We start from the raw sequence: 13,389 nt of genomic DNA on the forward strand, positions 1-13,389 counted from the left end.
CTCAGAAGATGGCAGCCGTCATGGCTCGCCCTGCACCATCGTTAAGTATCAATTCTTCCTTGTTTATGTTCCAATTTTCTGGCTCTGGGCCCACAGGCCTGTGGTGGGTTTATTCAAGCTTCCCATTCAGAGACAGAGGGAAGGGGGCAGGTGAGCAGGACGCGTTCTAACCCATCCCCAACACTGTTCCAGGCAGAAGGAAATGAGCCTGGGATGGCAGGTGACCTTGAAAGTGACATAATTTGGGGGGAGGGGGTCTTTGCAAACATTCCTGCTGAGTCAATGGTAGCCATCCCTGGGAAACAGTAAAAGGAAAGTGCAGAAGAAGACAACCTTCAGACCCACAGCTAACTGAGTTGCAGGTGGCGGCTGGAGACAGACCCATCTGACTCTCCCCCTCCTTCCCCAAAGCGGCCCTCAGGTGACAGAGCAGACCAAACCTGATCTCTCACAGGGAAATCAGGAAGAGAGGGGGAAAGAATTCGGGAGGCGGATGGCAGGAACGAGGAATTAGGCAAAGAAAAATGGCCTGCAAAATGCAGAAACGCCCCAGCATGCTTGCTTCCCAAACCCGGCCCATGAATCGAGGGGTGACAGGTCTCCCATCTCTGACGCCAAGAGCCAGGAGCTCCGGGCAGCCACAGGTACTACATCTGCACCTGCCAGCACTTGGAAAGAGGCGATAAAGCATCGTAGCGGGGCCTGGAATGCTAAGTGCCTGCAGCTGGGCAGGGGCCGCCTTGCAGCGAGAGCAGCTCATGGCGGACATCCGCCCTGCGAGGGCCCTGCTCCGAGACCGGTCTGCGCTTCCTGTCCTGCCCCCGGCAGCCTGCTCCCAGGGCAGGGGGGGACAGGACAGGTGCACATGTAATCTGGCCCTGTGGGCCTCCCTAGGCTGGGGGCCAGCCTAGACAGACAGGGATCTTCTGGACGAAGCCCAAGCGGGCTAGGTGATTTACCGAGGCCGGCAGAAAGCTGGGATGCTGGAGTCACTGGTACATAACAGTGGATCATAAAGCACCAGCTAAGCCAGACGTCTGGAAATACACCAGGGCTGCATGTAGCTTAGAAGTGTGGGCCCCATCCCCCAAATGAAGCTAATGCCAACAATGTTTATACAGCACTCACAGAGAGCTGCCAGACCCTGCTCTGAGAGCTTTGTACGCCATTAATTGACTTAATCCTCACAACAAACCTAAGAAGTCGGTGGTAGGATTATCCTCCTGTCACGTAAGGAAGATGAGGCAGCACAGAGGCCAGAGAGCCCAGAACTAACAGAGGCAGGGCTGAACCCAGGCAAGCGGCTTCCAGAAGCCATGCCCTAGCCAGTGTCTCTCAAGCTCCACCGTGCCTGTCAGCCACCCGGGGGCTTGTTAGCATGCAGCCCCTGATTCAGCTGGCCTGGGGTGGGGTCTGAGACTCTGCATCTCTAACAAGCTCCCAGGTGATACCTGGTCCCAGGACCACACCTTGAGCAGGAAGCTCTAAACTACTACACAAGTTCCCGTGAAGCCTCTTCAGCTTTGGAAATGGGTTTAAACGCAGGGCTCGGGCCCTGGAGGTGTCTAAGAATTCCTCAGTTAACAGCGTCAAGGGGCTGGGGGAGGGGATGTGAAGTCTTAAAATGCCCATGTGCATGCCCCACCTTGGCCTAATTCATTCAGAATCTCTAGGGTGGGGCCTGGACTGGGATTTTTGTGTGTGTGTGTGTGAGGAAGATCAGCCCTGAGCTAACATCCATGCCAATCCTCCTCTTTTTGCTGAGGAAGACTGGCCCTGGGCTAACATCTATGCCTATCTTCCTCCACTTTATATGGGACGCCGCCTCAGCATAGCCAGACAAGCGGTGCGTCGGTGCGCGCCCGGGATCTGACCCCGGGCCACCAGTAGCGGAGCGCTCACACTTAACTGCTATGCCATGGGGCCGGCCCACAGACTGGGATTTTTTAAAAGCTCCCCGGGGGATTCTGATGTGTAGCCATGGTGGAGTCCTTAAGACAGACAATAGGGATGCCTCAGTCAGCACGTCATTCATTCCTACAAAACTGGGAAAAGTTCCCTCGGGTTCGGTCAAGGATTTCAAAGGTGCTTTCAGGAAGGGGGTGGTGAGCCAACTCCTGGGCCAGTTGAGGGGTATGGCTGGGGTCTGCTAGGGTACCATGTTCTTGTCCTCTAGGGCACCTCTGGAGGAGATGGGCAGCTGGCAACCCCCAGCTGGCATGCCTTCAGAGGTGCTCCCACGTCCCCCATTCATGAGGTTTCAAGAGAGAGCAGACTCAGGCCTAGATCAGCTGGGGAAACCGAGGCTCCTGACAAAGATTAACCAAACCTCTGAGCCCTTGTCCTGTCCTCCACCTGCCCAGCCCAGTCTTAGCAAGAATCCTAAATCAGTTTATCCAGAATCCCCACCCTTGATATCTGATCACCCTCGATATCTGATCAATTCCTCATCCCCCACCCTTGCCGTATATGTACTTGGTCTGCCTTCAGCAAGAATCCCCCTACCCACGATGGCTCCTCTTATCAATTGTCCATTCAATGACCCCTCATTCTGCTCTTCGCCATAAATCCCCACTTGTCCTCGTAGTATTTTAAGTTGAGCCCAATCTCTCTCCTTTATTACAATGGTCTTGGGTAAAGCCTTCCTGACAATTTTAACAAGTGGCAGAATAATTTTTCCTTTAACACTGCCCCCGCCTGAGGGAAAAGTCACTCCACAAAGTCAGCCGCCCTGGGTGGCAGGAGGGGGCTTGGTGCCACTGCCAACCAAACATATTTTAGACTCCTCACCTGGACATTCAAGGCCTGAGCAACGACTTCAAGGCCCATGCAATGATCTCAAGCCTTATTCCTCTCTTATGTGCACCCCGCATAAAGCAAAACTAGATGCTTTATTGTTCCTCACACACCTGAACTCTCCTCCCATCCTGCCTTTGCCAGGCTTTTCTTTCCACCTGGAATGTCTACTCCCCATTCTTCCAATCCACTTGCTGAGTCACAGTGATCTCTCCCCAGTGATGAGACTAGTTCTACCGGAGTCTTCATTTCCCCATGTCTTCCATAACTACACAACCTCCCATTTTAGAAGGGTACATGGTTCTCTGGGATAAAGACTACATTTCCCAGCCTCCTTTGCAGCTCATGTCACATGACTGAGTTCTGACCAATAGCATGTAAGCAGAAGCAATGTGTGTTACTTCCAGGAATGTTCTTATGTTCTTATGCCTCTCTTTCTCTTCCTATTTGATGTAACGGCTGGAGCTCCAACAGTCATCTTGGACTGTGAAGTGATCTTGAACATGGAAGCTACACATGGTGGAGGAACTAGGTTTCTGAAAACATGGAACATCACACCAGCACTGAGCTGGCCAGACTTGAACACGAGAGAAAAATGACCTTCTATCTTGTTTTAGCCTCTGCTCCTTTGGAGTTTTCTGTAAATCACAGCTGAACTTAATGCTATTGGATCCACCCTTTCAAATCCCCAGAGGCATGAACTCTGGATTCTCAGGTTTCCCACACTACCCTGCATAGAGTCATCATTTGCATCTTCTTCCCAGTTAGACAGTAAGCAATCTGAAGGCTGGGACTGTGTTTTACCCATTTCCATGTTCCCCTGCCACATGAAGCAGGAGGCCTCATACACAACACAAAGCACGTCTTAGGACTGAATTGAATTCTTCCTACTAGACTCCACACAGCTTGCTAACTTGCATCCATATTCTCAGCATGCTGCAAACCTTCCTGGAATGGTGCACCCATGTAAAGCTGCCTTTCACCCCATCCAGGCTGCTTGCCCCTCCCCGCTGGGGCCTCCCAGGAGTAACATGCCCTTACCAGGATGTCCGAGCCCTTAGGTTCCTCCGCTGTGGCCGGGATGGAGCAGTTGCTGAATTTGAATATCCAGTACTCCTTGGCAGTGACAAAGAAGTTCCATGGCAGTAGGCCGCCAATGCCCAAGCTGAAGAAGATGACGTAGGTACCATTGAAGCGGTCCTCGGGCCTCTGCAGGCCGGGCGGCGGGTGGTCCAGCAGCTTCTCAAGCAGCGCTTCCTGGTCAGCTCGGAGAGAGCTGCTTGCGGTTCTGTAGGTGGAGTTTGAGCTGTGATGAAAGTCGTCCTCTGGGACCATGGCCACTATGGGAGCAGATGGAGAAACAGAGACAGGGTAGGGGATCAGAAGCTGAAGCTGGGCACAGCTGTGGACTTACCTGTCCTCCAAAGCTGACTATGACCCCACCCGGGGGTCTACAGGGTCACCAAAGCCTGGTTGGAGAGCCTCAGGTTTAAGGAGCAGGGAGAAAGACAAGATGTCAGAACTGTAAGTGACCTCAGGGCTCCCCCCTACTCCCACCCCATGCAGGAGCAACAGAGGTAGCAAACGCGGCACAGTGGGGCCTGTGGCAATCATTCAGAAGGGCAAACCTGGTCTCAAGGCATTCAAATTTCTATGCAGCCATAAAAAAAAGGAATTAGGACCCTTAGTGGGCAAAGAATGCTCTCTAAAGTCTTTTCAACTTTATGTGAGAAAAGCAAGGAGCAGGAAAGTGTGTAGAATATGCTACTATTTGTGCAAAAAAGCAGGGATGGGTGGGTGGGGAGGAGAATATCCACATTTATGTATGTATATCCTCTGGGACTTCACTGCATACTCTTTTGTGCCTTTGAGTTCTGTGTGAATGTATTACCTGTTCAAAAACAAAACTATAAATAAAAATAAAGTCATTCAAATCAAATAACTTTTTAAAAAAAAACCCATGGTGTCTAGAGCTGCCTCTGGAAGCCAGTGTGCGACCTTTGAGTGTCTACTCTCTCATTTGTGAGGAAACAGAGGTCCAAAGAGCAGAAGGTCACAGGTCAGGTAAACGGCCAAGCCTGGGTGTGCAGCTCCCTCCCAGGTCCCCGGCTCTGTCCATCGCATCCCACCAGGGGACAGCCACTCCCTATCTGTGGTAGCACCCAAGACAAACTGAAGATTCTACGTTGCCAGCAACCATAGCCTACGTGGCCTTGGGCAAGTCACCGTGCTTCTGAGCCTCAATTTCCCACCTGCAAACCTAGGGAAGCCTTTTGACAGTGGTCACCTAACTGCAGCTGGCTGGCAACGCCTGGCCTGTGGTAGCAGCTGCTGAACAAACGTCAGCATTTTCCCTGGCATCCCGGGTTTGTCACTTGGCTGGCTGGCTGCTGAATCTGGCTAGGAGAGAGCATGCCTACTTCCATGCTCCATATAGCACCCAGGATGTGGCAGCAGCTCGACAAATGGGAAATATTTCCATAATGCTGAGGGTGGGACACTCCGTAGTCCCCTCTGCAGTAGCTTCCTCCCCACCCAGTCCATCAATCAATACATGCAGCTCGGCTCACACAGGCGGGGAGACTTCCCCCAGAGCACTGAGCCAGGCAGGGTGGGGCCTGTCTTTCCTGGTGAGATGGGAACTCCCTGTCACATGGGCACAGAGCCTCATCCTCTATTTCAGGAGACCCTCACAACATTCTTCGGAATTAAGCAGGAGAGGAATGATTGCCTCCCTTTTTTTTTCAGATGCAAAGAATGAGGCCTTAAAGGCACTTGATTTGTCCCACATCCAGTCAGAATTCCCAATAGTTAAACCCCGTACTCATGCATGCCAAGGTCTGTGCCTAGCACCTGAGCCTGACAACCACCTAAGATAGTGGGTACTACCCTAAGACCCATTTCACAGATGAAGCATCTGAGGCTCAGAAAGGTTGAGTAACTTGGTCACACAGCTACCAAAAGGCAAGAGTAAGGTTACACAGCCAAGCAGTGTGAAGTCCACGCAGACTCCCCGGCCTCCCCTGGAGGAGGCTGGCCGGCCACGTGAACCCGTGTCTGCTGGCTCCAAGTACAGATGTCCTGTGAAGGCCTCGCGGCTAGTGAGCTGTGAGCAGAGGCAAGGGCAGTGCTGCAGGACACCCTCATCGATGTTTGCTGAATGAATGGACTCTGTGCTTCCAGGATACCCTCCCCTATGGGCAGCGTGCACCCTGTAGCAGGCAGGAGGCTGCCGGATGCCCAAGCCCGAGCATCCGAGTCAGCACATCTATTTGAAACTCCGCTGGTGGAGCAGAGCTCTTTCCCAGCCTTGATTCGAGGGGATCCCAGCAATAATGAACTAACCAGACCGTGTGGGCACACGCGCGCACACACACACACAATTTCTGAATTAGTGTTTAAAAATGTAAATACTATTATGACCCATGTAGGACAACAGACGAAGGACAAGTGGTTCTTTCCAGATGCTCCAGCTCCAGGGATGGTGTGGGGCCAACAGCGGGGCCAGGCGGGCCCACACTGGGCTGGGGCCCATCCTCAGCTCCAGGGGTCTATTTGTCCAGGACCATTCAGCCTTGACCGAGCTCTGAAGAAGCAGCCAGCAATTTTCTCTAACTCGGGTCACAGGCCGGGGCAGTGGAGTGAGCCAAGTCTTATTACCCTTTATAAAAGCTAGCCGCTGGCTTTTGAATTAAAAAAGAAAGAAAAGAAAAGTAAGGAAGAGCCCCAGCGTCCCCAGGACAGGCTGGCTGTGGCCTGGTGCGTGTTCCTCAAGCCCTCGCAGGAGCTGGCCTGGCTTGGCCCTGTCCCCTCCCTGGCTGACCTGGGGCATGGGACAGCCTCTGCAGAAAGAGGAGAAAGTTGTGGGGCCTCTAAGCCACTGCGGACCACCCCCTGGCCGGCCGGGAACTGGGTGCTGGTTCCAAGGAGGTTTCTGACCCTGGCTGTCAGTCTCCCCTCTGTGCATCGATTTCCCTATCTGTGAAATGGGTGTAGGGGACTTTGAAGCTAACCTATGGGAAAGCATTGCTGGGAAACAGAGGGCACCACCCAGAGGCCATGGCAGAATCCTCCTTGGGGTTGTGGACACCCCCAGCCTCAGGCTCCCCCATTTGGACCAAGAATCAGGCACCTACTGGATACTTTGGGGTGCCTTGTCCATACCCAGGCCCCCCACATCCAGGCGGTGAGGTCCAGTCTCAGGAAATCCACGAGGAGGGGGAGGGGAGAAAGGAGACAGACCCCCAGAGAGAGGGAGAGGGAGACGGGGAGCCGGGAGGAAGAAGACGGGCGGCGGGAGGGGCGCCGCGAGAGGCACCGACCCGGAGGGCCGGGGCTGGGGTCCCCCGGGGCCGGGGAGCAGCCCCAGGAGGGCCGGGGAGGGAGGCCGCCGAGAGCGCGAGCGCAGGCGCGACCCGGAGCCCGAAGAGCCAGTCGGGGGCCAGGCCCGCGCGCGACCTCCGGCCCGCACTTACTGTCGCCGCCGCGCCGCCGCCGCCGCTGCCTCCCCGGCCGCCGCGGCCACTGCGACTCGGGGCTCGGCGGGGACGCAGGCCGGGCTCCGCCCCCGCCCCGCCCCGGGCCGCCCGCGCCGGCGCCTCCCGGCTTGCAAACTCTTCCCTCGTGTCTCCTCCCTGCGCTCCCGCCCCGCGCCCGTCGCACAGGTGGAGGGTGGCGACATTCCGTACTAAACCTGTCTGAAGTCCAGGCACGAAATGAGGCGGTAGATGCCAGGCCCTTGCTGCAAATTTCCTTCACCTCCAAGGAAGAGCCCTTCCCCCCAGATGTGGTAGAGAATTTATTTTGGAGAGGGTCCTCAGGCCTTAATTTTAGCCTTCATTACATTTGAAAAAAATCCTCTAAAAAGCATTTTCATGACCATTCTCTCGTTTTATCCCCACAACCCAGTGAGATGGGACTGTTGACCCCATTTTACAGATGAGGAAACTGAGGCTCAAAGAGGTGAAGTGGCGTCCTAGGGCACACAGCTGGCAGTGACGGAGTGGCAGACTGCAGAGCCAAGACTTTCTTTCATACCAAGCAGGTGGGTGAGGCTGGGGAGGGGGGGACAGCATTTGGGACAAGAGTCCTTGTATCCAGTCAGGGCCGTGGATCCAGGGCTACTCCTGGTCCAGCCCCAGATCATGGTTCCGTGTGTGTGGTGCTTCAGTGCTTTCTCACTTGGCTGCTTTGCTCCATGCAAGTCCTGATTGGAGAAGGTGTATGTGAATGAGCGAGACGGTTTCTGACACCTGCTGAGAGAAGCAGAGGCACCAGGGGCCCCCTCCCCTGCTCTGAGGCTGGGGGCTTTCTCCAGATGTGGGGAGGCGCCAGCCACCTGGGGGTTGGCTGGTTGCTAGGGCTGGGTCTCAGAAGGGGCTGGGGTGATGGCCTTCCTCATTGACACAGAAAGACGTGAGAGGAAACAGGTTGCTAATACATCCGCTGGGCTGCTTCCCCACCAGGGTGGGCTTATCTTCTCCTCCAGGAGCTGGACAGATGGCTGAGGTAGTGTCGAGCTTGGGGGCAAGATGAGTCAGGTAGCTTTAGGCATACTCAGCCTCCCAGGGAATGTTCCAGGCTGTGGGGCATCAGGGAAGGAGCACAAGAGTGGGGGTCAGAAGCCCTAGGCTCTGATTCTGGCCTTGCCTCTGACCCGCTGAGTGACCCTGAGCAAGTCTCTTTCCTGAGGGCACTTCAGTGATGAGATAAGAAAAACATCCCCCCAACCGGTTATCAGAAAAGAGAGATGGATCAAGAAGGGGGAGGCAGAGAGGAGACAGAGAGAGTGTCTTTACAAGACCGATTGAGAGTAGAGTGATTCCAGGAGCAGGGCGGGGACGCACGGCGGGGCTGGTGTGGCAGGCCCCGGTGACTGGCCCCTTTTGATAAGTGCCTAGGAATGGAGTGGCCACACGTTTCTGCCTTGAGGGTCCCCTACATTGTGTCTGGGGTGGAGATGAGGAGCGTGGGGCGTTGCAGCTGAGCGGAGTTGATGACAACCACCTCAAGCTCTATCGGAGAAAGTCAGGGAAAACGTTTGTAAATGGTAAATGCTGCGCACCCACTGGGGTCTTCATTGTTCCGAAATGCACAAGAAGGAGAAAAAGAAGGCAGGGAGAAAGAGGCAGGGGGAGAAGGAACAGGAGAGGGGAGAGGAAGAAGGAGAAGGAAGGAAGGAAAACTCAAAACCTCCCAAGGCTCTCCTCTGGGTTGGTATTTTACCACTCTCACACCTTTGAGAAAAGATCCTGTCACTCCTCCTCGGCTTGGAAATGCCCTGAAAGGTTCTGAGTGTCGGAGGGAAGCCATCTCACTGTTATTACCAAAGGACTCGCTCCTGGTCCTGGGAGCTGGGAGGTGATACCAAGGGAGGCCGCCTGGTGTGGTGGACGGAACTGGAGCCAGATTGCCCTGGGCTTGGGTGCTGTTTACGTATCCCTGGGAAGTCAAGCCTCGGTTTCCTCATCTGATACCCACCTAACAGCCTTCTATGTGGCACTAGTAGGCACCCAAGAAGTAGTACCAGTTGCTATCAAGGAAGCCAGGGTTTACTGTCAAGGAGGCTGCTGCTCTGGCTGTCCCCAGCAGGGACCATCTTCTTGAGTCCAAGGCACAGCCCCGTGAGGTAGGCACTCTAGTTAGCCTTGTTTTGCATGTGAGGAGCCTGGGGTGCAGAGAGGTTAGCATCTTGCTCGGAGTCACACAGCTAGTAAGTAGCAGAGCCAAGACTCGGATCGATGCTTTTCTGCGTCCAGAGCCCAGTCAGGGGCTCCATCAAAGGTGGTTGGGAGTGGGGGGGGGGTCACCCAAGCTCCTCATCTTGCCCAAAGCCCGCTGACCTGTAGGCCATGAAGCAGTAGGCAGAGCCTGAGTATCCGCACAGCCCCGGCACAGGAAGAAGCCAACCAGGTGGAAGCAGACGTCACCAGGCACAGGGTCTGCAGACCGATGCTCCCATCTTGTGGCCCCGCCCTGTCACTGCAGTGCTCGCAGGCTGGGCTGGCTGAGGGGGCTGCTTTCTAGGGTTTACTGCGCCCCCAAGCAGGGCACATGGATCCTGGGAGATAAGGAACCATCTGTAACTGCTGACCCATAATTCTCTGCTCCCACATCACTAATTCAAGTCCCCCACTCTGACTAACCACCTCTACCTGCTGTGTTCAGCTGCTCCCTCTGGGAAAGTTCTGGACCTCCTGGAGACCAGTCCTTGACCCCTGTGTCTCCCCTCTATGGCTTTTCCACCCTCAGCCAGCTCAGATCCCACAGTCCATCATTTCAGTAACATCTTAGTAATACCCTAAACTCCCACGTCCCTCGTCTCCTAGTGGCACTGCTGGCCGACCCTGGGTAAAGCCCCCTACACCTGAGCAGATGAGCCTTGTTGGAGAAGGTCCCCAGCAGGCCAGTGGTTCTGCCCTGAGGCCATGGTTACCACCCTGAGAGGGGCCTCCAGGATTCCAGCATTCCCACGACACGTCTTGCTCCTGCTCTCCATAGGAACTCTTGCCACCTTCCTCCTCCACTTGCCTCAAATCCCTGAACACACGCCATCCTGAGATGGCCTTGTCAGAAGCCACCAGAGAGGAGCATCCTCGTTTCTCAGCACAGATCTGCCCCCATCAGCTCCTTGTTTCTCTGTCTCTCCAGTTACAATAGGGAAGTTGCCCTGTCCGTCCTAGGTCTGGTCCTCCTCTGGCTCCGGATCCCATCCCCTCCCCTTCCACCTGCTCAGGAGCCTGCAGCATCCATCAGCCCTTCACCCTCACACTCCCCAATGCATTCTTTCCACCGTTTCTTTTGTTTCTTGTTTGACGTTTTCTTATGGGCGTATAACCTACACGTAGACTGGTGTACAAATCCTAAGTGCAGAGTTTACGACTGATCACACAGTAGACGCATCCATACCACCAGCACTGGGATCAAGAAATGGAACTTTACGCGCTCTCTCTTCCAGTTACTGTGGCTGCAAAACAAAAGACCCCAAAACGTAGTGGTGTACAACAACTGTGTATTATGTTACAGATCGTGTGGGTCAGGAATTCAGACAGGGAACAGCGGGGATGGCTTGTCTCTGCTCCATGGTGTCTGCATCCTCAGCTGGAAGACTCCAAGGCTGGGGGCTGGAATCATCTGGAAGGTTCTTCATGTATGTGTGTCTGATGGTTGATGCTGGCTGCTGGCTGGGACCTCAGCGGGGGTCAGGGGCTCTGGTCTCTGTGGGGTGAGGATTTGTTCTTGGTGTGAAAGTGGACTCAGTGTCTGTGAGAGCACGGTCTCTGTCCAGCATGAGGCTTCGGATCTAATTCCTGGTGTCAAAGGTCAGGAATCTGTTTCCCCTCGGGCAGGTGGAGAGAACTGGGTCCTGAGTCCACTAGATGTCTGGACTCAGGGGTCAACCTGATGACCAGAATCAGGGCCGCATTCATTCAGATGTTTGTACGTGGAATTTCTGTTATCTGTTATTTTTCTTGGTCTTGTCTGTTGGCATGTCCGCTCATTTTTGATTGAATGCTAGCGATTGTAAATGAAAACTTACAGAGACTCTGATCTCTAGAGGCTCTGAACTAACTTGAGCTTCTGGTAGGCGGTTGGAGTAGGGGATTAAGAGTGCTGGGTTTCAGTCTTTTTAAGGCCTGATCTGTTTCCTGTGAGCCTTTACTCCTAGGCTGTGGCCTTGCAGGGATCCCAGTTGAAAGCCTGAGTTGTTGGCCGGGCTTCTCCTCCTTGTAGGCCCTTAACTCCAATTCTTGTCTCCCCACAGGGTGAGTCTGTCAATAGCCCTGCTTGGCTTCTCAGCCTCTTAGCTGCTGCTTTCAGTTTGGGGCTCACTGGTCATAAATGGACAAGTGACTTGGTGGGGATGTCAACCTCACTTCTCTGAGCTTCCTTCTCTCTGAGATAGGGTTTCTCATGACTGTCTTGGAAGCTCTGAAGTGGTATTCCCAGACTTTCACAGTCGTCCTTGCTCATAGCCCTGCCTTATTTGTAACGTATTGTATCTTTATAGATCTTGTTTGTTTGCTGTCTGTCTACTGGTGTTTCCTCCACCACCGTTAGAGCGGTGAAGACTTGTTTCACTTGAGCAGGATTGTGTCAGGCTGAGACTGAACCTGCCTTATCCTCACCAGCTCTGGAGGGCAGGGCTGGGCCAGGCTCGTCTCTGTTTGCACGGGGCCTGCACACTGCCCCACACAGAGCGAGTGATTGCTGAATGAATACTGAATGCATGAACAGCCAGGAGCCTATTCGCTTGGAAGCCCTGAGATGTTGAGAAGATGGAATGGACAAGTGAATATGAGGCAGGGCGGAGCGAGGTGGAAGGGGCAAGGATGATGACTAGGGCCCCAGTGTGCTCACCTGGATGGATGATGGGGCCTCTCCTGGGACAGGAAATGCCAGCAGAGGCCCAGGTTTGGGGCAGATCCTGAGTTCCGATTTGGAATGTTGAGTCTGAGGTGCCTTCAGGGCACCGGGGGGGGGGGGGTGATGTCAGGTGGGCATCTAGAGCTCAAGGGAGAGGCTAGGGCTGGAGGCCTAACATGGGGCGTTGTCTGCGCGAGGTGGGAGTTGAAGCTGTGGGTGCGGGTGACATAAACCAAAAGGAGGGGAAGATGGAGCCCAGGACAGTGCCCTGCAGAGCTCCAAGATTTAAAGATTGAGTTGAAGGGACAGCCTAGCCCGCGAAGGGGACAGGGGAATGGGCAGAGAGGAAGGAGGGCAACCAGGAGAAGGAGGGTGTGAGAAACCAAGGGTGGCGAGGCTTGTTGGAGGAGGGCGGGTTGAGTGGGATGTGTGTCGGAGGGACCACTCTAGCTCTGCTTACCTTCCCGGCCAGTGCTGGCTCCATTTCCCCAGTTCAGGGAGGAGCCTTCTGGGTTTCCAGACTGCTTATGAATGGGGCAGAACCTCTTTGCTGATGGGCCCAGGAGCAGGCCGCCTGGCAGGCCTGGAAGCCAGGCCTGGGTCCAGTTATCCAAGGACTCTGGAGCCCCACCACATTTGACCAGAGCCTCCATCTCAACAAGGGGTCCCACGGGAAGGTCCCTGGTTTCCAGGGGAGGGAGCTCAGGGAGAAGCCAGAACACTGGGCTCTGGTCCCAACCAGGAGGGCAAGGGGCTACTTGTGCTTGGGTCTGTGTTTCCCCATGTGTAAAGCCGGGAGGAGAGTACCTGTCCTCTCATCTCCAGCAGAGGCAATAGAGGGCTGATCTGGAGATCAAGGAGGGGATTGGTGTGAAGGTGTTTGGGAAGGCCAAGGGGGTGTCAATGTCGGGGACGGTGCAGGCTGGGGAGGCGGAGCTGCAGCTGGGCGGGCGATGTTCTCCACTGTGTGAGGCTGTGGCGGGAGCACTGGACCAGGAGTCAGGAGAGGACTGACCCTAGCCATGTGACTCACTGGCCTTCTCCTGGCTGCATGAGAAGGAAAAGTATGGGGCGCCACTGACATAATACACTTGAAAGTGCTTTGTGATCTCAAGTGTCTGCAAATGCAGGGAACTATTCCTTCTCATCTTCATCTAAGGGGGAAGCTTAGGCTGTATAAATAGAAGTATAGAACTCAGAATAAGAGAGGTGATACTAATAGTCTAG

The 13,389-nt window shown here is 54.6% G+C and overlaps 1 protein-coding gene across 1 annotated transcript in view; it reads right to left on the reverse strand.

The window, feature by feature from the left end:
- The window catches only part of SLC29A3 (solute carrier family 29 member 3), a 47,120-nt gene extending 39,774 nt beyond the window's left edge, over window positions 1-7,346 (reverse strand). The window contains exons 1-2 of the mRNA XM_087432056.1: window positions 7,272-7,346; window positions 3,838-4,136 (exon numbers count right to left, since the gene is read on the reverse strand). Of these exons, the coding sequence (XP_087288182.1) occupies window positions 3,838-4,136; window position 7,272 (300 nt within the window). The 5' untranslated portion in view covers window positions 7,273-7,346. The remainder of the gene's footprint in view (window positions 1-3,837; window positions 4,137-7,271) is intronic.
- Between the last annotated feature and the right edge of the window lie 6,043 nt (window positions 7,347-13,389).

This window comes from Ceratotherium simum, chromosome 6 (genome assembly GCF_057802395.1).
Source record: "Ceratotherium simum simum isolate JZ-2026a chromosome 6, ASM5780239v1, whole genome shotgun sequence".
Lineage (NCBI taxonomy): Eukaryota > Metazoa > Chordata > Mammalia > Perissodactyla > Rhinocerotidae > Ceratotherium > Ceratotherium simum.